We start from the raw sequence: 25,428 nt of genomic DNA, 5'->3' as shown, positions 1-25,428 counted from the left end.
GGAAGCCTGTCTGGGTTGGCGATATTATTCTTTTTTCCGTTGCCCATTGTTCTAACTCTTGCAGTATGATCATGGCATATGCATTACCGTCTACGTCCAGTAAAGCAATTCATCTGTAGTTGGCAGGGTTATCACAAAATTTCATTTGATATATAGGGACCAGGAACGAGCCTCTCCAGCTCTCTGGAATGGTGTTATACATCTGAAATTGAACTAATAATGAGTGCATCATCCCTGCCCATTCCATACTTCCCCTATATCAAACAGACTTAGTTGTTCCACTTGTTGGTTGGTCCCATGCAATTTGTCTACGTAGGCCGACCAGAATGATGCCGTGATGTTACTGTGCTTTTTTGGGTCTTGGCGTTCAATATCCCCTGGACTAGCACCCAGAAAGTGCAAGGTTTGATAGATTTTGCAGCTTTACGTAGCGTTATCCACTGGTTTTTTTTCTCATGATTGCTGAGATTCCCATCTCTTCATTCTATATTACCTTTGTGCATAATTTAATGCAGTCTGTACGGACTCTTTCTGTCTATTTCTCGGCAAACATCTGGCACAACAATTCACTCTTCTTTTTAATTGAGTGATCTCCCTGATGCCGTTGCGGGAGAGTTCAGCCCCTAGGATAATTTTATCAATTGGTGTACCTGAGCTTTCTAACCTTTCTCGTATACAGTTTATAATAATCGGTCAGGTTGCCGTCGAGGCTCTGTTCTCCTTGCTCAGGCTGGCTAAGGAATTGTCTTCTTTCGGGTGCTCTAATCGCCATCTGTTTTTCTTAATGGTCATGATATCCTATGTATTGCCCAGCAGAGGAATGGACACAGGTTCACCAGTAACTGGTATCAAAGCATTGCATGATCGCAGTCCCTGATATAATTTACGTGGAAATGTGTTATTCTCTGGACGTGAGCTGCTCTAATCCAAATGTAGTCCAATATTTATTCTTTGGTTCTTCAGATGCAAGTATTTGAAGTGGGCTGATCAGTTGAAAATCTGTAAGGTTGATGGGATTCTATCATTGCAAAGCATGTGCATCTACAGCTGCACATGCCATTGAACGTAAAATGTTAATTACCCAGTAGACATCTGTTTCTGGCATGCGCCCTCCCTCCTCCCCGGAAGCCTGTTGTCATTGTAGTAGAATTATTATACAAATATTGTGCTTATGTATACACACTGCATGGCCATCCTTTTTTCAGTTTTTATATATAAATATATGTGTGTGTGTTCAATGGCATGTGTAGCTGCAGATACACATGCTTTGCATATCTCTTCTGACATCTAATGTTGGGCTGGGAGTGTTACAAGTTGTTTTTCTTCGAGGAAGTCTTTTTGGAGTCACAGGATCGAGTGACTCCTCCTCTTGGTTCCATTGCACATGGGCATTGACTTCATTGTTATATTGTTTTCTTTCTGCGGTCGGGTTCGGACGTGTTTCCTCTCGCGCCGAGAATTCGATACAGAAAACATTCTTATTCGTCGGTATTATTTCGATCGCGTTTCCCCATCTAGAATCAAACCGGTAGTACCGTCGGAACCTTCATTTTTTGCCCTTCGGGGCACGTGCGCCCAACTCTGGCCTGTTCATGCCTACAGCATGAAAAGCCTGATGGATCAGACTCCATTCCGCTTCTGCCCTCGGTGCCATGCGAAGTACCCCTATACAGACCAACACTTGGTTTGTAATTTGTACCTTTCTCCAGAACATCAGGAGGAAGATTGTGAGGCCTGTCTTATCTTTTCCATCTAAGGAGACCCTCCGAGATCGCAGAGCCTGAAGTCTCCAAATGGTGTCGAAAAGCAGCAAACATCTCGACGTCATGGAAGAAGAGCAGGCGCAGACAGCATTCTCCATCCGAAACACAAACTCCGAACAGGATTCGGAAGACGACAGACCCATCACAGCTGGCCAGCATGTGAGTACGTCTGCCCCTACACCCCTGCACAGAAAACATTTAAAGGCCTTGGGTACACCACTGCCGGAAGGCCATGGTTCGACCTGAAAAAAGACTGTCCGTCGGGGTCTGCGCCAAAAAGACCACTCCTCCGTCCACTTCGGAGTCGAGCAAATCTGTTAAAGGCACCATTTCTGACTCCAGTAAAAGACCACATTCCTCGGAGTCGAAAATTCGGCAATCGGCTTCGGAGCCGAGACCTTCGACTACTTTTTCGGGACCGAAAAAACTACACACTTCGGAGCCGAAAAAATCCTCATATACAGAGGAACAAGGACTTTCCCAAAAATTAAGACAGATTACAAGAACAATCATGGAATCTCATAAGACTTCTGAGGGAGAGCCTGAGATTGAACCAATATTACAGGTTATGGATGAGAGACAGTCCAGAATGCATATTCATAAGGAGACAGGAAGACTCATCACTGCACATTCTTTAAAAAACAAAAGAAAGCTGACTTTCCAAGAGGAACTAGACTCTGTGCAACCACCAGCGAAGGTGCAAAAACAAAAGAAGCCACTACCTCTCCATACTTCTCCTCCTCAATCTCCACAACTCTTTCGCACCTCAGAATAGCCCACCACCACTGCCTTCTCCAACACATTCTTTATACTGACATGGAGGTACGGCAGACCCATGGGATCTCCATGACCCTGATCCCATCTCGGACAATGATCCAGGCATTTATCCATCAAAACCTTCTCCTCCAGAAGACACCACTGCATACACCCAAGTAATACCTAGGGCAGCAGCTTATCATGGAGTACCCATGCATTCTGAGCCAATAGAAGATTTTTTATTTAATACACTGTCTTCTACACATTCCAGGTACAAGTGTTTCCCAATGTTACCAGGAATGGTTAAACACGCAGAACAATTTTTTAACAAACCTCTAAAAGCTAGGATTATCACCCCTAGAATTGATAAGAAGTATAAGCCGGCACCTTCTGACCCAGATTACATTACTACTGAGTCTGGAGGGACCTGATGAGTGGTCAGTGCAACAAGAAAGAGGGCAAACAGCCAGTCATCATGAGACACACCACCTCCTGACAAGGAGAGTAGAAAATTTGACGCAGCGGGAAAAGAGTTGCTACACAAGCAGTAAATCAGTGGAGAATTGCAAATTCTCAGGCACTTCTAGCCAGGTATGATAGGGCCCATTGGGACGAAATGCAAGATATTATACAGCATCTCCCAAAGGAGCACCAAAAAAGAGCACACCAAGTGGTGGAAGAGGGACAAGCTATCAGCAATAATCAGATAAGGTCTGCCCTCGATGCTGCGGATACAGCTGCAAGTGTAAACACTGCCATCACAATTAGAAGACATGCATAGCTGCGCTCCTTTGGTTTTAAACCAGAAATTCAACAAGCAGTACTTAGTATGCCTTTCGACAAAAAGCACCTCTTTGGCCCAGAAGTAGACACCACTATTGAGAAACTGAGGAAGGACTCAGATACTGCAAAAGCAATGGACGTTTTATACACCACCCCATATAGAGGCTCCTTTCGCAGACCACAGTTTAGAGGAGGCTTTAAGCCACAATCCTCAGAGGCTTCTACCTCCCATACAAAGCAAGGACAACAAACCCAATATCAACGAGGTGGGTTTAGAGGATCCTATAGAGGTCAATATTTCAGAAATAGAGGTAAATTCCAAACCTCTAAACAGACTACAAAACAACCTAAACAGTGACTTCCTTTACCCCCTTCCACTCCACACATCTCCTGTGGGGGGAAAACTACTGCAATTCCACTCTCATTGGGAAAATATCACCGCAGACAATTGGGTATTATCAATTATCCGCAATGGCTATTGCCTAGAATTAATCTCCACCCCTCCAAACATCCCACCATGATATCACAAATTGCCCTCGGTACATAGCGTTCTGTTACAACAAGAGGTACAATCTCTACTATTAAAACAAGCAATGGAATTATTTCCACATTCTCAACAAAGAACAGGAGTATACTCACTATACATCCTAATTCCCAAAAAAGACGGCACCCTCAGGCCCATCTTGGACCTCAGGCACCTCAATCAATACATCCTGTCAGAGCATTTTCACATGGTAACTCTGCAAGATGTTATTCCACTACTACAAAAACAAGATTACATGACTGCTCTAGATCTCAAAGATGCGTTTTTCCACATACCCATCCATCCAGCTCACAGAAAATACCTCAGGTTTGTCATAGCAGGAAAACACTACCAGTTCAAGGTGTTGCCATTTGGCATAACAACAGCTCCAAGGGTGTTCACAAAGTGTCTAGCAGTAGTAGTAGCCTACCTAAGAAGACAACACATCCATGTCTTTCCATATCTAGACGATTGGCTAATAAAATCAAGCAATTTTACACAATGCCAAAAACACACTTGTTATGTGATAGAAACCTTGCACACCCTAGGGTTCACTCTGAAGGACCAAAAGTCACACCTTCAACCAGCAAAGGTACAACCATACCTAGGTTCTATCCTAAATACTCAACTACCCCTAGCTTATCTAAATATACAAAGGATACAAGCTTTCCAAAATCTAATACCACTCATACTGCCAAATCAACAATACACTGTAAGATTTATCATGAAAATTCTAAGAATGATGGCATCTTGCATAGCGATAGTCCCTCATGCAAGACTAAACATGAGGCCCTTACAGCAGTGCCTTTCACAACAGTGGTCACAAGCACACAGTAAACTTCAAAATCTAGTGCTGATGGACCGCCAAACACATATGTCCCTTCAATGGTGGAATCGCAGCAATCTATTGAAGGGGCGGTCATTTCAAGACCCTGTGCCTCAGACCATAATTACAACAGATGCATCAATGATCGTCTGGGGAGCTCACCTAAACAATCAGACCATTCAAGGGCAATGGGATGTCAAACAGAAACAGCTACACATAAACCACTTAGAATTATTAGCCGTGTTTCTTGCCCTAAAAGCATTTCAACCTCTTCTCAAACAGAAGAATGTTCTCATAAAAACAGACAACATAACAACTATGTATTACCTTAACAAACAGGGCAGGACACATTCATCTCAGCTATCCCTTCTAGCCCAAACAATTTGGAAATGGGCAAGTCCCAATCAAAATCATTTACTAGCACAATATATTCCAGGGATAGACAATCAGCTGGCAGATCTCCTCAGCAAAAATCACCAACAAACACACAAATGGGACATTTACTCCCAGGTACTTCAAAAGTACCTTCAAAAGTGGGGAACACCCGACGTAGATCTATTCGCCACAAGCGAAAACGCAAAATGCCAAAACTTCGCATCCAGACACCCACATCCCCTATTCAAGGGCAATGCTCTATGGATCAATTGGTCAAGGATATTTGCTTATGCTTTTCCCCCTCTCCCACTCCTTCCCTTTCTAGTCAACAAACTACGTCAAGCGTCACTCACCATGATACTCATAGCACCATCATGGGCACGCCAGCATTTGTACACAACACTCCCAGATCTTCTGTAGTACCTCATTCCAAACTCCCAAACAGACCAGATTTGTTAACACAAAACAAAGGTCAAATCAGGCATCCAAACCCCAATGTTCTCAATCTAGCGATTTGGCTCCTGAAGTCATAACATTTGGTTACCTAAAACTTCCACCAGAATGTATGGAAGTAATTAAACAAGCATGTAAACCTAGTACTAGACAATGCTACGCAAACAAGTGGAAAAGATTTGTCTACTACTATCAAGCTAAAAACACTGATCCACTTACAGCATCTATACTAGATATTGTATGCTATTTACTTCATTTGCAGAAATCAAATTTGGCTTTCTCATCCATCAAGATACACCTTACTGCAGTATCTGCATACTTACAGACTATTCAACATACTTCTCTATTCAGAGTTCCTGTTATTAAATCCTTCATGGAAGGATTAAAATGCATTATTCCACCTAGAACACCACCTGCTTCATCGTGGAATTTAAATATTGTACTTACCAGACTCATGGGACCACCTTTTGAACCCATGCACTCTTGTCAAATTCAATACGTAACATGGAAGGTCGCCTTCCTTGTAGCTATTACATCTTTAAGAAGAGTTAGTGAAATACAAGCATTCAGTCTTGAAGAACCTTTTTTCCAAGTACACAAACATAAAGTTGTACTTACAACAAATCCAAAATTTCTACCAAAAGTTGTATCTCTGTTTCACATCAACAGAACAGTGGAATTGCCAGTCTTCTTTCCACATCCAGACTGTGTGGCAGAAAGAGCTCTTCATACCCTAGATCCAGGGGTCTTCAAACTGGGGAACGAGCCCCCCTAGGGGGGCCTCAAGTGATCCCAAGGGGGGAGTGCCAGGCTCTGGCCAAAAGAAGCATTTCACAGATAAGTGTTTTGTTTTAGGCAGAAACATGTTATTGCGTTTTTAAAACAGCAACAGTACTTAACTGTAATGTTGAAATATATCTAGACATATTTAAACATTGCCATCTTTATAAAATAGTTGTGAAAATTTCTGAAGGGGGCCCAATGATTTTTATTTTTCAAATGGGGTTGGGGGCGCAGCATTAAAAGGTTTGGAGACCATTGCCCTAGATCTTAAGAGAGCTCTTGTGTACTATATAGACAGAATTAAAGATTTTAGAAAAACAAAGCAACTTTTCGTAGCTTTCCAACAACCACGTACAGGAAATCTTATATCAAAACAAGGTTTAGCAAGATGGATTGTTAGATGTACACAGACATGCTATATCAAAGCAAAAAGACAGATTTTGATCACTCCTAAAGCACATTCTACAAGAAAGAAAGGTGCGTCAGTGGCATTTTTAGGAAACATATCAATGGTTGATATATGTAAAGCAGCTACATGGTCAACTCCCCATACATTTACAAAACACTACTGTGTTGAAACTGCTTTGTAGTCTATGGATAGCATGTGTATCTGCAGCTACACATGCCATCGAACGGAAAATGTCACTTACCCAGCTTACATCTGTTCATGGCATGTAGTGCTGCAGATTCACATGCACCCTCCCTCCTCCCCGGAAGCCTGTAATCATTTAAGTTTTTAACATTTGTGCTTCTGTATATACATTTACATGGACATCTCTTTGTATTTCTATACTCTATCACTCCTTCCTTCACCCTCTGCGGGAAAACAATCCAACAATGGAGTCGATGCCCATGCACAATGGAACCGAGAGGAGTCACTCGATCCCGTGACTCCGAAAAAACAACTTGTAACACTATGAGCCCAACACTAGATGTCGGAAGAGATATGCATAGCATGTGAATCTGCAGCACTAGGGCGTCTGGCATTCTGAAGGAAGGATTTAGTCTCAGTAATGTGATCTAGCCCAGTGGTTTCAAACCTGTGGACCAGGGACCGTTGGGGGGGGTGCAAGGGGGTGCAAAGGCTCCTCAGTGGGTTTGTGTCTGCTTAGAAAATGAAATCATATTAACAGATTAACAAAGTGTATATAAATAAAGTGGCGTAATGTACAACTGAAATTTAAAAAACTTACTGTAAATGTCAAGGTATTTGAAATTGTAGGATGAAACTTAAATTAATGTCCTCAGATGGATTCATGGGAGCAGTGCAGGTGCATCAAACAGAATATAGTATGGACGATGTGTGGCTTGCATTGAATTTAAAAACACTCCAACTTATTTGTTTTTATTTACATTTGTTTTCAAATTAGATAAAATGTGTTATCATTTGTGTATGTGTTTGAGGAATGCTTGTTTCTGTATTTTTTGTGGATTTTGCATTTCAAATCATCAATGTTTAGGCCAGAGTCTCTGGGTTCCAATAATAACTCAGTGGGGGGACCCAGGATTCCAGTAACGATTCAGTTGGGGTCCCCAAAATTCTGTAATCATTAAGTAGGAGTCCACAGAAGACAAAAGGTTTGAGCCCACTGATCTAGCCCATTCCTATGACCCATTTGCATAAATGACAACCCTTTTAGGGCCAGTGGGGAGAAGACTTCTGTCTAGTGGATAACTAGAGGGGCCCTTATCTATATACCCCATGCTTCAAAGACTGCTTTGTAGGCTAATATTTTAGCTTTAATCTCACTTCTAGACAGTGCTAGATTTGTGCATTCGTTTGTCTCCAGTTTCCCCCCTGCTAAAGGCAACAGAGAGGAAATCAGAAGAGGAGATTTTCTCCAGGCCTGATAGTGTAGAGAATAGTTTTAGCAAATTCCTCCTATTTAATATGTCATGTTTTCCTTGTGTTTGATATTCTGGCTACATGACTAATAGATTGGGTTCCTCTTTCAGAGGTTGACAGTCTGTTTGGTAGTGTTCATGTGACTGTGGTGCGACCAACCCTCCTTGGATTGACACCGTGCTTTGAAGTAGTCTTATTAGGTACCAGTTTTTTTTACAGTACTTACTGTTTCCCTCAGTTTCTTCTCTGTTGTACCAAGCCATTGCCTCCTTATTAATCGCCCTCCCAGTGAATAGTCGTGCTCTACTCATCATAGTTACGCATGTTGTAGGCGCCGCTAATGGATGGAACGTATTTACAAATGGCTGAGCAACGTTCTGTTCATTATTATTACATATGTTTCCTTTGTTAATTGAAGTCAGATTTTCAGTCCGAGTTAGTAATGAATTACTGTGTTGTATATCTTCTAGTTACTTCATGCTTTGTATTGAGGGCTCTGTCTGTATCAGATTTTTCTCTGTATGAAACTTAAACAATTCAGTGGGGCGCTCAGGCAGTGTCAGAGTATTCTCCGCACAAGGCTTACTTGATGTATCCATGGGGCGCTTAGGTGGTGTTCCATCCGTTGTTGTTGTTGTCCCTATATTATCAGTGTTGACATCCTCTTCCTGTTCCAAAGTATCAGATGGCGACCTCAGAGGGTCAGACTGTTTAAACAGGGGAAAGAAACCACTCACATACTATATTGGGGGAGGGACAGGGAGACGGGGGGACGGTGATCAATCTTTTTTTATTTTTTCTGTAAAGCACCGGGAGGGCTCTAGGATTCTATGTTGGCTTATCTTCTTTCTGCTGAAGATTGGTATTTGATTGACTTAGGACTGCCTGTATTGCAACTTTTTCCTTGATGTTTTGATTTTGGTGTGGATCATTTCTCCCCACTGAAGTCTTTGATTCTAGGCTCATGCTTACAGGACGTTCCTCTTGTTTTTCAGTGCAGAATTGCTCTTTAAATCTTGGGTTAAACTTGACATAATTTCTGGAAGAGGGGCTAGTTTGTCCATTTAGTCCATACAATAGCTTGATGATTCAGATGCCTCAGTAGTCGATTGGGCTGTGATGATAGATTTTTTAAAATCTTTCTAGTATCAAGTCTGTTGCTCTTGTGTAAGTAGTCAACGCTTGCAGCACTGGAATTTGGGCAACAATTTTATCAGCATGCATTATTGATGCCTGTCATATTGTTATCAGTGTTCTCTCCACTTGGGGTCGCCATTTTTTGTGGTATTCAGTTTGCTGGTAAAGCCCATCTTGATTTGCAAAAGAGGAAGGTGAATTAGAAGGAGAGGATGGCAATTCCTTAAGATTTTGACTTAATTTGTCTAACAGAGGGCCATGTTGAAGATCAAATACGTCCAAGGCGAGGGAGTGCTCTTGGTCTGTTATAGATTTATTTAAGGCATCATCTCTCGTCAGTTTTGTCTTGTTTCGCAAAGACTTTGATGTTGACATTTACATCAGCTTTTTAGCACTTAACTCCTTTGATGGCATCAAAGTTACAAGGTACCTTGCATCAATACCCGGACTGTTTCCTCATTTCTCCTATCTTGTACTTCTGATATTCATACGCCATTGATCTTCTTATTGTCAAATATTATAATGGGCAAAAGTGAGTATACCGATGCTTCACTGTTCCTCGCATCCTGGTCTTACTCACTAGGTGTTGCTGGTAATGTTAAAGAGGCAGGTCGGAGTGCCTCGCATCCACCCAAGGTGGTAGGATCCTCCTTGGTTTTCTGCAGAGCGGGTCTTATTTCATGCACTTCCTTGCTCTCATGGTATTTATCTCACCCCTAAAGTAGATTCTAATGTCCTTGCCTTGGAGAGAGCAGTCAGACCGCACTGGCCTGACTTCACCATGGGCAGCAGCTGAGAGGAGGTGGTCAAAATGCCTGATGGAGACCAACCAGCTTTGCTCAGTGACTTAGCATGATGGTCCGTGCTCCTCAGCGTGCATATGCCAGAAATTGGTGCCCATATAAAGGATTCTAGCATAAAAATAGTTCCATTGTGTCATGGTTAACTAAGGACATTTACACTAGCTTCCAAGTCATTTATGGAGTGCATGTGCAGCAAAACGTCTGGTCTGAGTTGTCACTACAAGAGCTACAGTGTTGTACATTCAATAAAGAGTCTTTGACAAACGTGGTGCTCTGTGATTTTTCATTGTACATCTTACCTACCCAAAAATGCAGACATCTTAACCATTTCTCTACAACTCCTTATGTAGTCATCTCTTCCTTTCACCTATGGAATGTGGAATCTGTGAAAGTGCTGTGAAGGTGCTTGAAGTCAAGTGACACCTCAGTGGATAGTGTGCATTCTGGGGCACTTAAAGACCATGCTGATCTTTTGGTGTTTTCAAACATTCAAGGAGGGAATCATGCCTGCCTGTCTTAGAGGCAGGTATATAACCTTTTAATTAGTAAATCCAGCATGGATCGGTCAGTCTCGAGCTATTTGTAGACCATCACTTTCTTCCTGTTCTGTCCAAAGTGAGGAAAATGTTTTTGTAGCTCATTTATAGTTCTTTCTAGGCAAATTACACTGCAGTTTCTCGTTCCAGTCCTATTTTCTAGAAACATACCACACTGTTTTGGGGTAAGGCCATTAAATCAGTTGATGGTGGTCTTAGCACATTTGTGACTGAGGGAGTATATGCTACCATTGATTCTGTGAATCACTGGATCCTGTTGCACACTGCTAACTTTCTTATCGCACTTAGTTTTGTTCTTCTTAACAAGTAGTTCTCTTCAGCTCGTCCCTTTTTCTTTCACAAACATTTTCTCTCTCGTGGGGGGTGTCATAGGGATTGCCTCTGTCCCTATTATTTTATAATGTATTTCCTTGCCAGTGTCTCAGCTTGCAGATTGGTTCTCCTTAGGCTTCCAGGCCTACGGTAAATGGTGCTACATATGAAATAATTAGGACTTCAACACCCACATTGAACTCCATTGCTGTTTACTTTTAGTTGAAGATTGTATGACCTTCTAAAGCCTGTATCTGAGTGAGAATAATAAGGCCACATTTCTCATCCTTAAAAGCATACGTTGTCTGAAAAATATCTAACAGGATTCATTGCATGTTCAGCTAAACGTGTCTGCTAAATGATTAAAGCCTTGGTGTATTTATGGAATTTAATATAACTCTGGAAAACTAAACAACAAAAAAACGTCATCAAATTTGCCTCTTTCTATCTGATATAAAAGAGTGCCGTATTCCTGGGAGCTGCTATCACCTCTGGTCTAGACTTTGGTACCTCTTTTGACACAAGTCCGTCAGTTCATCTGACATGGTTACAACCTGCCCAGAACATGGTAGTCCAGACATTCTTTGCTCTTGAAAATTGGCCATTTTAAGGCAAAAGAAGTCCTTCACTGGTTCCAAGACAATCGGAGAATTGTGTTCAGACTTTGCTGTCTGCCATTCAGATGTTTGCACAGCTATATTTAAACCTAATTGGTCAGTCTTACATATTGATGCTTCTGAAGATCTCTGAAGAGTGCACCCGAACCTTTGCTACCAGTTATAGCATTAAACCGGGATCTAAATGAAGCTGCCACTTCTTGGCCCAGGATGCCATTTTATACCTGGGTTCCAACAGGATCACAATCATGATCGTGACATTCCTCTACCACCACCAGAACCACTACTGAGCAGAGTGAATCTGAGAGTAAGGCACCCCAGCCCAAAGATCTTGGGTTTGGAAGCATAGCTGTTGGAGTTGTGGATTTTTTATACTTAATTTGTCCACCTGCATATACAAAGCTCTTTGGTGAAGTAAGAAGGCTCTCTTGAATGGAAGAAATGTGTGGTGATGCAGGTAGCATGGTTACCTCGTGCACAGAATAACATTGCATCTGTATCATGTATGAAAAAATGCCTTCCTTGGCATGGTTACCCCCTGACTTTTTGCCTTTTGTTGATGCCAGTTATGATTGAAAGTGTGCTGGGACCCAGCTAACCGGGCCCCAGCAACAGGGTTATTTCTCTAAACTGTACCTTTGTTCCCACAATTGGCACAGCCCTGGCACACAGATAAGTCCCTTGTAAATGGTACCCCTGGTACCAAGGGCCCTGTTGCCAGGGAAGGTATCTAAGGGCTGCAGCATGTCTTCTTCCACCCTGGGGACCCCTCACTCAGCACATGCACACTGCCTCACAGCGTGTGTGTGCTGGTGGGGAGAAAATGACTAAGTCCCCTCAGAGTGCCATGCGCACCTCTCACTGCCTGTGGCATAGGTAAGTCACCCCTCTAGCAGGCCTTACAGCCCTTAGGCAGGGTGCACTATACCACAGGTGAGGGCATATGTGCATGAGCACTATGCCCCTACAGCAGAGGTCTTCAAACTGGGGGGCGGGCCCCCCTTGGGGAGCCTCAAGTGATCCCAGGGGGGGCGCCAAACTCTGGCCAAAAGAAATATTAAACAGATAACATGCCTTTGTTTTAAGCAGAAGCATGTTATTGCAGTTTTTAAAAGGTAACAGTACTTAACTGCAATGTTTAAATAGGTATAGACCTATTTAAACATTGCCATCTTTCTAAAATAATTGTGAAAAATTCTGAGGGGGGCCCAATGCTTTTTTTTTTTTCAACTGGGGGGGCGTGGCATTAAAAAGTTTGAAGACCACTGCCCTACAGTGTCTAAGCAAAACCTTAGACATTGTAAGTGCAGGGTAGCCATAAAGAGTATATGGTCTGGGAGTTTGTCAAACACAAACTCCACAGTTCCATAGTGGCTACACTAAATCTGGGAAGTTTGGTATCCAAATTCTCAGCACAATAAATGCTCACCGATGCCAGTGTGGTATTTATTGTAAAATACACCCAGAGGGCATCTTAGAGATGCCCCTGAATACCAGTACGACTCCTAGTGCTAGGCTGACCAGTTTCTGCCAGCCTGCCACAACCAGACGAGTATCTGGCCACATGGGGTGAGTGCCTTTGTCACTCTGTGGCCACAAACAAAGCCTGTACTGGGTGGAGGTGCTTCTCACCTCCCCCTGCAGGAACTGTAACACCTGGCGGTGAGCCTCAAAGGCTCATGCCTTTTGTTACAGCATCCCAGCTAGTGGAGATGCCCGCCCCTCCGGCCATTGCCCCCACTTTTGGTGGGATGGCTGGAGGAGATAATGAGGAAAACAAGGAGGAGCCACCCACCAGTCAGGACAGCCACTAAGGTGCCCTGAGCTGAGGTGACTCCTGCCTTTAGAAATCCTCCATCTTGAGATTGGAGGATTCCCCTAATAGGAATAGGGATGTGCTCCCCTCCCCTCAGGGAGGAGGCACAAAGAGGGTGTAGCGACCCTCCAGGACAGTCGCCATTGGCTACTGCCCCCCATACCTGAACACACCACTAAATTTAGTATTTAGGGGCGACCCTGAACCCAGGAAATCAGATTCCTGCAACCTACAACAACAAGAAGGACTGCTGACCTGAAAGCCCCGCAGAGACGACGGAGACGACAACTGACTTGGCCCCAGCCTTACCGGCCTGTCTCCATACTCAAAGAACCTGCACAGTGACACATTCGACAGGGACCAGCGACCTCTGAGGACTGCCCTGAACCCGAAGGACCAAGAAACTCCCAAGAACAGCAGCACAATTCAAAAACAGCAACAACTTTGCAACTTTTTTGCAACTTTGAAAGAACTCTCCCTTCCTGCTGGAAGCGTGAGACTTCTCGCTCTGCACCCACAGCCCTTGGCTCGAGCTCCAGAGAACTACCAGTGCAGAGAGGACTCCCAGGCGACTGCGACGACGTGACTAACCTGAGTCGACCCCCCTGCACCTCCACAGCGACTCCTGCAGAGAAGATCCAGAGGCTCCCCCTGACCGTGACTGCCTGGTATCAAGGAACCCGACGCCTGGACCAAGCACTGCACCCGCAGCCCCCAGGACCGAGAAGAACCACCCACCAGTGCAGGACTAATCAGCAGGCGGCCATCATCCTAGCCAATGGTGACTGGCCCGAGAAGCCCCCCTGTGCCCTGCCTGCATCGCCTAAGTGACCCCCGGGTCCCTCCATTGCTTCCTATAGCAAACCCGACGCCTACTTTGCACACTGCACCCAGGTGCCGCTGAGGGTGTGTTTTGTGTGCCTGTTTGTGCCCCCCTCCCCCAGTGCTCTACAAATCCCCCTGGTCTGCTCCCCAAGGACGCAGGTACTTACCTGCCAGCAGACCAGAACCGGAGCACCTGTGTTCTCCATAGGCGCCTATATGTTTTGGGCCCTCCTTTGACCTCTGCACCTGACCGGCCCTGTGTTGCTGGTGCAGTGACTTTGGGGTTGCCTTGAACCCCCAATGGGGGCCTGCCTATGCCGAGGAGACTGACTGTGTAAGTGCTTTACTTACCTGCAAAACCTAACCAAACTTACCTCCCCCAGGAACTGTTGAATTTTTGCACTGTACCCACTTTTAAAATAGCTTGTTGCCATTTTAACTAAAACTGTGTGTACTACTGCTTTGAATCAAAGTTCTATACTTACCTGTGTGAAGTACCTCACATTTTATGTACTTATCTTGAATCTTGTGGTTCTGAAATAAATAAGAAAATATATTTTTCTATATAAAACTATTGGCCTGGAGTTAAGTGTTTGATTGTGTGTTCCTCATTTATTGCCTGTGTGTGTACAACAAATGCTTAACACTACCCTCTGATAAGCCTACTGCTCGGCCACACTACCACAAAATAGAGAATTAGTATTATCTACTTTTGCCACTATCAACCTCTAAGGGGAACACTTGGACTCTGTGCACACTATCTCTCACTTTGAGATAGTATATACAGAGCCAACTTCCTACATATCATACTTCATACAGTTAGGTATTAAAATGAGGTGTAGACCTACATTTATTCACCCTGAAACATGTAGGAGGAGATTGGGAATCGTATAACTATTAAATTCTCTGGTGATTCACAGTTTCCAAGAAGGACTGAAAATAAACTTCTCTTCACTGAAATAAAGGCATATAGGGCACCTCATGAAAATTGCTGTTCATTGTGACAATTATCTCAGTTCCTTATGACTTTTCACACAACCTTATTACTATTGCTGAATCAGACTATTTTAGGATCATCTGCACTCCCAAGATTGAACTTCTTGCAAATTAGGAAATCACAGAATGAGACAGAACATGGGAAGGCCAAAAAGAAGAATTGTGAGTTTGGTATGTGAGAGAATGCTACCTCGTAAAGTAAAAAAGAAGATAATGGTAGCTATTTTTAGTAGCAGCTATACTATGATTTATTTCTTGTTTTCTGCTCACTATTTTGAGCTTTGGCCAATAATGAGGCCATGTCTGTCATTCATGTATAAAGCAATTTGGACTTTAGCTAAAAAGTCGAATCCCAGTATTCTTCACCTTTCTTCCGACCAAATCCAAAAAGAGTTGCCACAAGAGTGTTAAAATATTACATCGTCAGAGCAGTGGCATTTGAAACACAAGGCTATTCTCTGGGAACTACTGATGTAAGTATAGTTGAATGATTTGTACCCAGGTTTGTATTTGCTGTCAGTTACTAAGCAGCCATCTGACTGCCAACCAGTGGCACCAGTCACCTGTGAAAGTAGCAGTAGTGGCATTTTTGAGTTAGTATACCTACAACCTTCACAGGGCAGCCACTTCACAGGTTTGAAAGCACTACTGCTTGAATTTGGGGTTCATACTAGATGCTGAAATGCGACAGTATGTGTTAGCAACTGTTGTCATTATTGTCAGCCTTTTAACCATTGCCTACTCCCTTGCCCTCAGGCTCCTTTTGAGATGGAAGAACGCTGAGCTGATCTCAAGTGATGGCTTGATAAGCAATTCTTAGGATGGTGCTGAATCAAAAGCATTGTGGGGTTCATGTGAGCATCTACATGTTAGGAGTATGCTCACTTTGGAGAAACTTCTGTTTGCTTCATCAGTGAATTGAAAGGTGGGGGTGAAGAAGTAGATTGTGAGGGATGTCCTCCCTTTACTTTACGATCGGTACGTGTCTAATCTTGGCCTTTACACTCAGATGTACGCTTGAAATTGCTGCAGTGCCTTTTATATTTTAAAGATACCTGGAGGATTGTCCCATTCTTCCAGAGTCAGATAGCTGCCAAGCTGACATGGGACTAGGGTACTGGAGGTGCACCTGAGCAAAATACCACCCCTACTTGTAGGGGACAGAACAGTAACATAATGCACTGCGGTCAACAGATATCCTACATTTCTGATCACAGTGACTCTCCAGGTGAGGATGTAGCGAACTTGGCAGTTGTTAAGATAGCTTGGTGTGTCTGTCTCAGTTTCATTTTCAGCAACTTTCTCATGTCTTCCAGGCTCAGTTAAGCTTCCACAGAGAATATAGGGTGTATGTTCGACAATAGGTTGGGTAGCTCAATGAGTTTGTGTTTGTTTGAAAGGCAGTCACTTGCAGTTTACAGGTTTTAATCCCAGCAGGGCCGAATTGGTCTTCCAACCTTATGAAGATGATGAAAAGATAATGAGTGATAATAGAAAGAGAAGGTTATGTTCATTAGGTATACTTGTTAAAATTGCATTATTATTTGTAGCCAAGGTCCCTTATAGACACCCCAGCCCCACCCACACACAGTTTCACCCTTACATTAAAACATGAAAATGCCCTTCTAATTTTCTCCCTCCATTTTGTTTAGAAACTGCTGCTCAAGAGAACACAGCTGGAATTGCTGTTGGGAATGAGGACTTTGCTGAGAAGAAAGGTACATTTAAATTTTTATTTTTCCATACACCAATTTAGTCATTTGTAGACTCTTAGTTTTGACAGCAGGAGGAATAGTGCAAAGAGAGATAATGTTTAGCCGACATTTAAACTTTATAATTGGATACAAGGCTTTTTCTTCCACTGCTTACAGTTTAACTAGTGGGACAAATTGTCACGGCTGTACTAGACAGCAGCTCTGCTAGACATTGAGTGGTTTTACACTTTGTGGTGTGCATACAACGTTGGCAGGTAAGTGTGGAGCCTTTCAAATTCTGATAAAGTTTAGGCAGACTGAGTCATATGTTAGGCTAGTCACCAACTTTGTGGCTGGCGGGCAGAGGCTCAACCTCCTGTGTTGCATAGACAAAAGTTTGTCAGGATAGATCCAGATTTTCCTTCCCAACAAGGTAGCCCGGAGTGTGCATTTGAATACTGTGTGCACATTGTCACATAACCTCACTTGGTCATTTCTTTCTGTTTCAGAGGAGAAGGAGCCCAAGCCCCCTGACTACAAGTACTATCTGCGCATGTGGGCTAAGCAGCGGGAGCCAAAGAAGGAGACAATAAAAGACCTACCTAAGATGAACCAGGTTAGACACCCGAACGTTCCTTGGTTAAAGCAAGAGCACCCATCAGATTACCTAGCTAAATACAAAGCAAACCAGTTACATGTTCTGAGTCCCTGATCTCTTGTCCTCCTTACAAATGAGTTATCTGCTCTTTACAACACATTTCAAGCAAATGTCTTGTAACTTTAACAACTACTGATGCCAGGAAGTGTGTGAAGATCCACCCGAAAACACAAACCGGCTTCCTAAAATCCATTCCTTATTTTCTGCCAATCCCAAAGGCCTAAATGACGGAGGGTGGGGATGGCAGGACTGTTGTCTTGAGGAGAGTGGACCGCGGATGATGACTATAGTGTTCACTGCAGTCAGTCATTTGTGCTTCTCCTACATCCCAGTCCTTTAATACAGGTGTGAAGATTAACAGTAATTACTTTCTCTGTTATAAGTCCTAACAAACCCTTAAGTTCCAATGAATAAAGCTTACAGAAAATGTGTGATGTAGTACCAGTGAATGCTGTGCACCGAAGAGCCCCCGAGACCAACTTGGACTGAACTGCCTATATATTTATGCTTTTTTTTTCAGAGAAAAGACTCTTGAATTATTAATTGTCAGTTTGCAGGAGACCACCCAAGTTATGTGCAGAAGAGCCTTCTTAAATGACAGTCTTATTTTATGTCGGCCCTTCTGGGATTTCACCCCACCAACAATCGCCTACCCCAGAGGCATTTTCTCCTCTGAATTTGACCAAGAGGAAGAGGAGAAGGTCCGTTTGCCTTCGCACGCAGGTCCACAATAGACATCCTCCACCAGGACTGGGTATGGTTCACACTGAGACTCGCACTAAGTCCCCGGGGAGGCCTTGTGTAGATGCGGAGTACCACCCCATGGGGCTACGTGAACCCCTGCATCCAAAACTTTGCAGCATTCAGGGCCACTGCTGTCTACGGGCTCTGGAAGTTCCCAACCAAAAGCCTCACCGCCAACAATTCCTAAGTCCGCAAACATCACCCCTCCATGGTCGCTGAGCCTGCAGAACCACAAGGGTACAGTCCCTTTGATGCTGAGGGCCCCTTCAGAGGTGGCATCTAAGCCACCGTTAACTTTGAAGCCCCAGTCGACTCTGAATCCACCATCAGTGCCAAAGAGACTGTCAACGACTAGCTCTGAAGATTGGAGCAACCCATCTTACAAGGGGTTCAAGAGGAACTGGATGCAAGGCAGAAAAACAATTCACCCATCCACAAATGAGGAAAATGTCAATGAAATTACCTCCGCCAAAAGCCTTAGTCTGCAGAAGAGGATGCTAACATTCAAGGAAGAGCTTGCTTTGGAGCCCCTCCAACTCTAAAGCTCAAAAGACATAGGGACATTGGCGCCAGCCCTCTCCGCTACACTCCTCCTCCTCCACCACCTCTACCTCCCCCCTGCACTACCACACCGCCACCATCTTGATCACCACCCCTCCCCCACCTTCACATTTCACACTTGCCAAAGGGATCTTCACAAACCTGGCCTGAGCCTTGTAGCCCCGTCAGCCCTGCTGATCCTTATGAGGCTCTATTTTACCCAGAGCCCACAAGTGGCGACCGATGATATGACTAGGACATCAATGACGTCCCCCGACCACTAAGAAACTCATATTTAAAGCTTTTCTCCATGAAGGCATCTCCTAGAACAATATCACAGCTTACCACCAGGTGATCCAATGAGCGACCACCTTTAAGGTGGATATGCATGTCCTCCACAAGGAAGATGATTTCCTAGTCTACCTCGGTTTGGAATATCAACAAGGTGCTTACCAGGCTCATAGGTTCACCCTTTGAGCCCTCATACTCTTGCCCTCTTCAATTCCTTTCTTGAAAAATAGGTTTCTTTGTAGCCATGACATCCCTCAAACATATCTGTGAGTTACAGGGACAGAGTCGAGCTCAGAACCAACCCGAAGTTCCTCCCTAAATTGGATTCCCCTTTTTGACTTCAATCAAACCATAGAGCTCCTAGTCTTCTTTCTCAACCAGACTCAGTAGCAAAAAGAGCCCTCCATACATTAGATGTCAAATGGGCTCTCATGTACTGACAAAACTAAACCTTTTTGCAAAGCAGAGCAGCTGTTCCTAGCCGTTGCTCCATCACCTAAGGGCCAATCTGTTTCTACGGCTGGCATTGCAAGGTGGATAGTCAAATACAACCACACTTGGTATCACAAAAACAAAAGAGTATTCCCTGTTACCCCCAGGGTACATTCTGTGCGAAAAAACAGAAACAGTTGTGGCCTTTCCTGACAATATGCCCTCGCTGATATATGTATAGCAGCTTCTTGGTTAACCCTACACACTTTTACTAAGCACTGTTGTGTGGATATATAAGCCAGACAGCAGGCAATGGCCAGACTGTCTTAAAGACTTCCAGGCATCCATATACTAGCCACATCTTGTTTTTGGGTGGGAACGTGTGCGGGGGGGGGGCTGTGCGCTTACCGGACTGCTTTATAGTCTATGCAGACCATGTGTATCTATATCAGCACATGCTACGAATGGAAAATGTTACTTAAAGCTGTAAGCATCTGTTGGTAACATGTAGTGCAGTACATTCACATGCGCCCTCCCTCTTTCCTGGACGCATGTGACTGTTTGCAGATCGTGTCTTTACGAAGTAGTTCCCTTTTCACAATGCACAAATGCGCCATACTGCTTTCACTAGCTACTCCATAATACTCGCAACCTCTGTACGAAAATCAATCTAACATGGAGTCGGTGCCCATGCACATTGCTGACTGAGGGTAGAGTCACAGTGCATCCCGTGATTCAAAAGACTTTCTTTGAAGCCAGCCAACTTGCAAGCGTCCAAGCTCAACACTATATGGCAGGAGTATGCAGAGCATGTAGATCCCCAGCACTACATGCTATTAACAGATACGTACAGGTTAAGTAACATTTTCCTTTTTCAGCATTGTGCAATGCAAAACACCAGTGAACTGATTTTCAACTAGCAACATAGATTCCAAATATATAATAAAGTGCAACATGTATCTAAAGAACACCAAAAATAATACAAGCTGGTGCTTTGGGATAACAGCAGTTAAGTGAGATGAGAAAATATAAGAGGAGAAAAAAATAAGCATATCAGGTAGGGAAAAAAGACATTACAGTGGAGTTAGCACAAAGCAAAAATTACAAATGGCCACATAAACAGTTTGCACAAGACTTAATGTTGCAAATGTTGGTACACACGGGGATACATTTGAGTTCCATTCAAGGAAAGCATGGAAAGCCTTTCTGAGGATCTTTTAACCTTTGTACTACAGAGATTAAACTAGTAAGGTCACAATATGCCTAAAAAGCATAAAATATCTCAACTTCAGAAAAAGGGTTTTGAAAAAAGGAAGGAGAACAAAGTACACTGTTCATTTGAAACCAGGGAGGCACATTGAGTGTAAAGTGCAGATGGCTCCAGAAGAATACTCTTGTCTCTATTAGGATGCATAAGGCTCTTTAGAAGAGACTGTACTCAACACTCCCTCATGATAGCAGTAGATACAACTGTGATAAACATAGCAGTATTCAATTACATCATTTTCAAATCATTAGAGGGCACAGCTCAAATGAACTAGAGTAGAGAAAACAAAATTATGGCTCCCAAACTATTGTGTTTTGAATACTGGGGGGTACATGTGGAGGAAATATTTGAAACCATGCTCAGCTACTCAGATTTGTTAAGGATGAGGACAGCCTAATCAACATTACTCTACCTTTCAGCCTACAAGCGTAGCTCTTCTGCACAGTGCAACAAGGTCTTCCTTAAGCACGTCCAGAAGCTCCTACGTGTATAAACGTTTAGAAGATAAAATCCCATTGACTTCTGAGCTGGAATGAAAAACCCTTTAATAAATACATCTTTTATGTAGTTATGCTTTCAGGTTCCTTATCCATCATTCCTGTGCTGTAGAAGTGGGGTGCTGTTTGAGTGGTAGATCCTGACCTGAAAGGAGTAGCCAGGCCATATTTAGTATGGCCAGAATGGTGATACAAAATCCTGCTTAATGGTGAAGTTAGATTTTATATTACTATTTTAGAAATGCTACTTTTAGAAAGTGAGCATTTCTCTACACTTAAATCCTTCTGTGCATTCCAATCCATGTCTGGCTAGGTTTAGTTGACAGCTTTCTTGTGCAGTCACTCAGACAAACCCCAAACACAGGATGCTCAGTCACACTTGCATACATCTGCATATTGAATGGGTCTTCCTGGGCTGTGAGGGTGGAGGGCCTGACACATGTCAAAGAACAGTAGCCTGCCCTTTCACAAAGGACTGCCACACCCCCTACTGGGACCCTGGCAGACAGGATGGAACTGAAAGGGGACCTTGTGCACTTCTAAGCCACTCATTGAAGTCTCCCCCACTTTAAAGGCACATTTGTGTATTCAAGCAGGGTCTCTGACCCTACCAACTTAAACACTTCTTGCCACAGACACTTCCTGGAGAAGAAACCCTGAACTAGAACCTGTAACCTGCCAAGAAGAACTGCCTAGCTTCCCAAAGGACCCTCTGAGAAGGACTGCTGCCTAGCTGTTGCCCTGCTGCTCTCCGGCTGTGCTGAGAAGTGATCTCCAAGGGTTTAGATGGAGCTTGCCTCCTGTTCCCTGAAGTCTCAGGACCAAAAATGTGTCATTCCTGCAAGAAGAACTCCCTGTGCGGCGGCGATCGATGCACAGCCGGCAGAAAACAATGCACAGCGTGCATCGCAGTGTAAAAATCACTGCACACCAAACCAGAACAACGCAGGCCCACTTCGTAAGGAGAAGATTGATGCAACGCCAGCGTACAGCACGGAAATTCGACGCACTGCCCACTGTATTGACGCAAAGCCGAGCCGAAACGACGCAGCCCGACTTCCTGAGAGGAATCGACGCAGCACCTGCCGTGCGGTAGAAATTTCCACGCAATGCCCATCGGATTGACGCAGCACCTGTGACTTCATCCGGTCTGCGCCGGATTTCAATGCATCTTCCCCAGGCCGTCCGAAAGCCCCGCAACCTAAGAGGATCAAAGACCGAGCGCCGGAAATCAACGCTAAGCCTTCCCTGCGTGAAAAATAAATGACGCATCGCCGTGTGAGTTCCGAGAAATCAACGCACACCTCCCTGTTTTCCACGCATCTCCTCCCCTGCGATTCCTTGCAGAGATTTTGAACGCAAACCAGGTACTTTGTGCTTGCAAGAGACATAAAGTGTCTTTAGTCTCTTAAAAGCAACAAATATAATTTGTACAGTGATATTTCAAAATATACTTATTACATCTTAATCGTTTTGGCCTGCATCTTACCAGATAAATATTCTATATTTTTCTAAACACTGTGTGGTGTATTTTTGTGGTATTCTACTGTGTTATTGCATGATTTATTGTACAAATACTTTACACATTACCTTCTAAGTTAAGCCTGACTGCTCAGTGCCAAGCTACTAGAGGGTGGGCACAGGATAGTTTGGATTGTGTGGGACTTAACTTGACTAGAGTAAGAGTCCTTGCTTGGACAGGGGCTAACCTGACTGCCAACCAAATACCCGATTTCTAACAGTTTCACTATATTTAATGGAGAGAGCTGGTCCTGGGCCTCCTTTGTTTTCTTGGTAATTTGTTCCTTGAGGATATGATTAGTGTCTAAGGGGAATCAAAGTGATTTAGCGATTGGGTCAGTTTTTGTGTTTGAATGGTTCAGGTTCATGGTATTGAGCTAGGTTTGGACTCAAATATGCCTATTGTTCTTGGAAATAAAATGAATCCTGCCATGGTGGGACTGAGCTTGATGTAGATGCTGGATAGGACAGGGTGAGGTGCAGGCATTGTTTGAGGTGTAGGATGTCTGGAGATTTTCAAATAGAGTTGTGTATCATGGGCATGTTGTTGAATTTTCATACTGACATTGGGGACTTGAGCCTCTTAAAGCTCAGTTCACATCCAGATGGCTCAAATGGGGACCTCGTGTAAAGATTGAAGATGACACATGACAAAATGGAACCCTGGGAGCTCTTCTGGGATCTGAAGGTACCCATTTGAACAAACTGGGTTTTGTAGAAGTGAAACAGTGAAGGATGTTGCCAGTGAATACCATTCAAGACTTCAGAGTGGTGATGACTGTGGAATATTTGATGGTGTTGAATGCATCTGAGAGGTCCAGCCATATCAGGAAGCAAAAGCCATCTTTACCTGTGCTTAGAAGGGCACTGGATACGATTTGTAATGTCACTCTCCCTGTGCTACAGCGTGATGTGAAGCTACATTGGTAGACATGCAGAAGATGGTTGCATTGAAGTGATCATGGCATTGACCATAGGCTGTTTTTTAGATTATCTTGCTAACGATGGTCTGGTAGTTGGTGAGTTTATCAGGGTCTATTTCTTCAAAAGAAAGTGGATCTGGGTTGTCTGTAGGCGTTCTGTGAAGTGAGTGAGGGAGGCAATGATTATGGTGAGTAGGGGTGAGAGAACTTGTATTGCGAGAGCTTTAATGAAGGGCAAGAGTAAAACATTGTACTCATTTGAAGGATGTCCATTGCAGGATGCTACGAAAAGTGGGAGGTCTAGGTGGAAAAGCAGGTTTGTTGTTATTGATGCACTGTCAGATCCCTGTAGTTTTTTTAATTGAAAAAGAGATTAGTGCCATATCTCTTTATATGCAGTGTGGGATAGGCGAGTTAGGCCAACAGTTAATCCAGTGCTTTGTTGTGCATTTGTTGGCAGCTTCATTTATGATATTATTGTAGAACTTAGCTTTGGCTAATGTGATGAGTTGTCTGCATGTTGTGCGGAGTAACTCAAGTAGTTTAAAGTCATTGGTGGTTCTGTTTCCTCCATTGGCTTTTCTGTCTGTGGATGGAAGGTTTGTTGCTGGCAAGAATTTTGGGAAATGCCTCTCTGCATGTAAGTGAGGGGGTGGTGCCTTATATGACACCTGCATGCTGCCGTACTTGTGGCACCAAGGAATTTAACATCCTCTTCAATGTGGTATCATATGTTTTAGAGTGGTCCTTTTGCAGACAACAAATAAGTTGAGACGACATGGATGAAGCCTGACTACCCATGTTTGCGTTTTTCTGGCACTGTGGCACCCATAAGCCCCCGTAACAGTCCAGTTTATTCTTTTTTATATGCTACAGGATATTCTGTCTGGGTTTGGTCACTCTTTAGACCTTATCTTGCATATCTCTGTTTACTGATGATTGAGTTCATGTCTCAAGAGGTGTGATAGCTCAGGTCCATGGAGCACTTAAAGGTAAGAGCCAGTGTTTGAATGTTAAGACTCTTTTGGGCAAACTCAACAGGTGGACCATGTCCATTCCTTAGGCAAGCCCCTCCTTTATTGCCATGTCAGTACATTAGGACCAAGCTTGGTGTGAGTTCTCTTTAGCACCACAGGTTAGAACCTGGTGTGATGTTAGTGTGAGTTTCTAGGTCTTTCCTTATTGAGCACTCTCTGGAAGGAATCACTTTTGACTTTGAGCCTTTTTGTATTCCCGAAGTTCTGGCGGAAAAGAACAGATCTCTGGGAGACCTGCATATAAAAAGATCTACCTTTTTTATAGCAAAAAACAAGAACTCCTGAAGAAGCTGGCATATGTCAGAAGATGGTTCTCAACTTTTGCAAAGCAAGCACTCATGTGACAAGATAGCATAGGATAACTGTCAAACGTTCTCGGAGAAGTACTTCTCTGGCTCAGTCTCTGAAAAGGGGCTGACGGCAACTTTAATCTGTGCCATAACAGATAAAGATGCTGAGTACAGGTTGGGAGAGATTCCCTTCCTGTTGAAAAAGTGTCACCAAGTACCATAATTATGGATGTGTCTAAACATCTTCTTGGTGCTGTGCAAAGAGGTTTGATTTACCTGAGGGCAGAGATCAGACTGGAGCTTGGAAAGCTGACAAGCATTTTGATGTTTCGGACTTCGGTACAGGCAGGGCAATGAGTGCAC

General features: G+C 43.6%; 1 protein-coding gene across 2 annotated transcripts in view; it reads left to right on the top strand.

The window, feature by feature from the left end:
- Window positions 1-25,428, top strand: part of TBC1D9B (TBC1 domain family member 9B) — a 172,277-nt gene that overhangs the window by 142,410 nt on the left and 4,439 nt on the right. For both annotated transcript variants that reach the window (XM_069199510.1, XM_069199509.1), the window contains 2 exons: window positions 16,824-16,889; window positions 17,375-17,481. In XM_069199510.1, coding sequence (XP_069055611.1) covers window positions 16,824-16,889; window positions 17,375-17,481 — 173 coding nt within the window. The remainder of the gene's footprint in view (window positions 1-16,823; window positions 16,890-17,374; window positions 17,482-25,428) is intronic.

The sequence above is a fragment of the Pleurodeles waltl genome, chromosome 7 (assembly GCF_031143425.1).
Source record: "Pleurodeles waltl isolate 20211129_DDA chromosome 7, aPleWal1.hap1.20221129, whole genome shotgun sequence".
Classification (NCBI taxonomy): domain Eukaryota; kingdom Metazoa; phylum Chordata; class Amphibia; order Caudata; family Salamandridae; genus Pleurodeles; species Pleurodeles waltl.
This window is presented reverse-complemented; position numbering and strand designations above follow the sequence as displayed.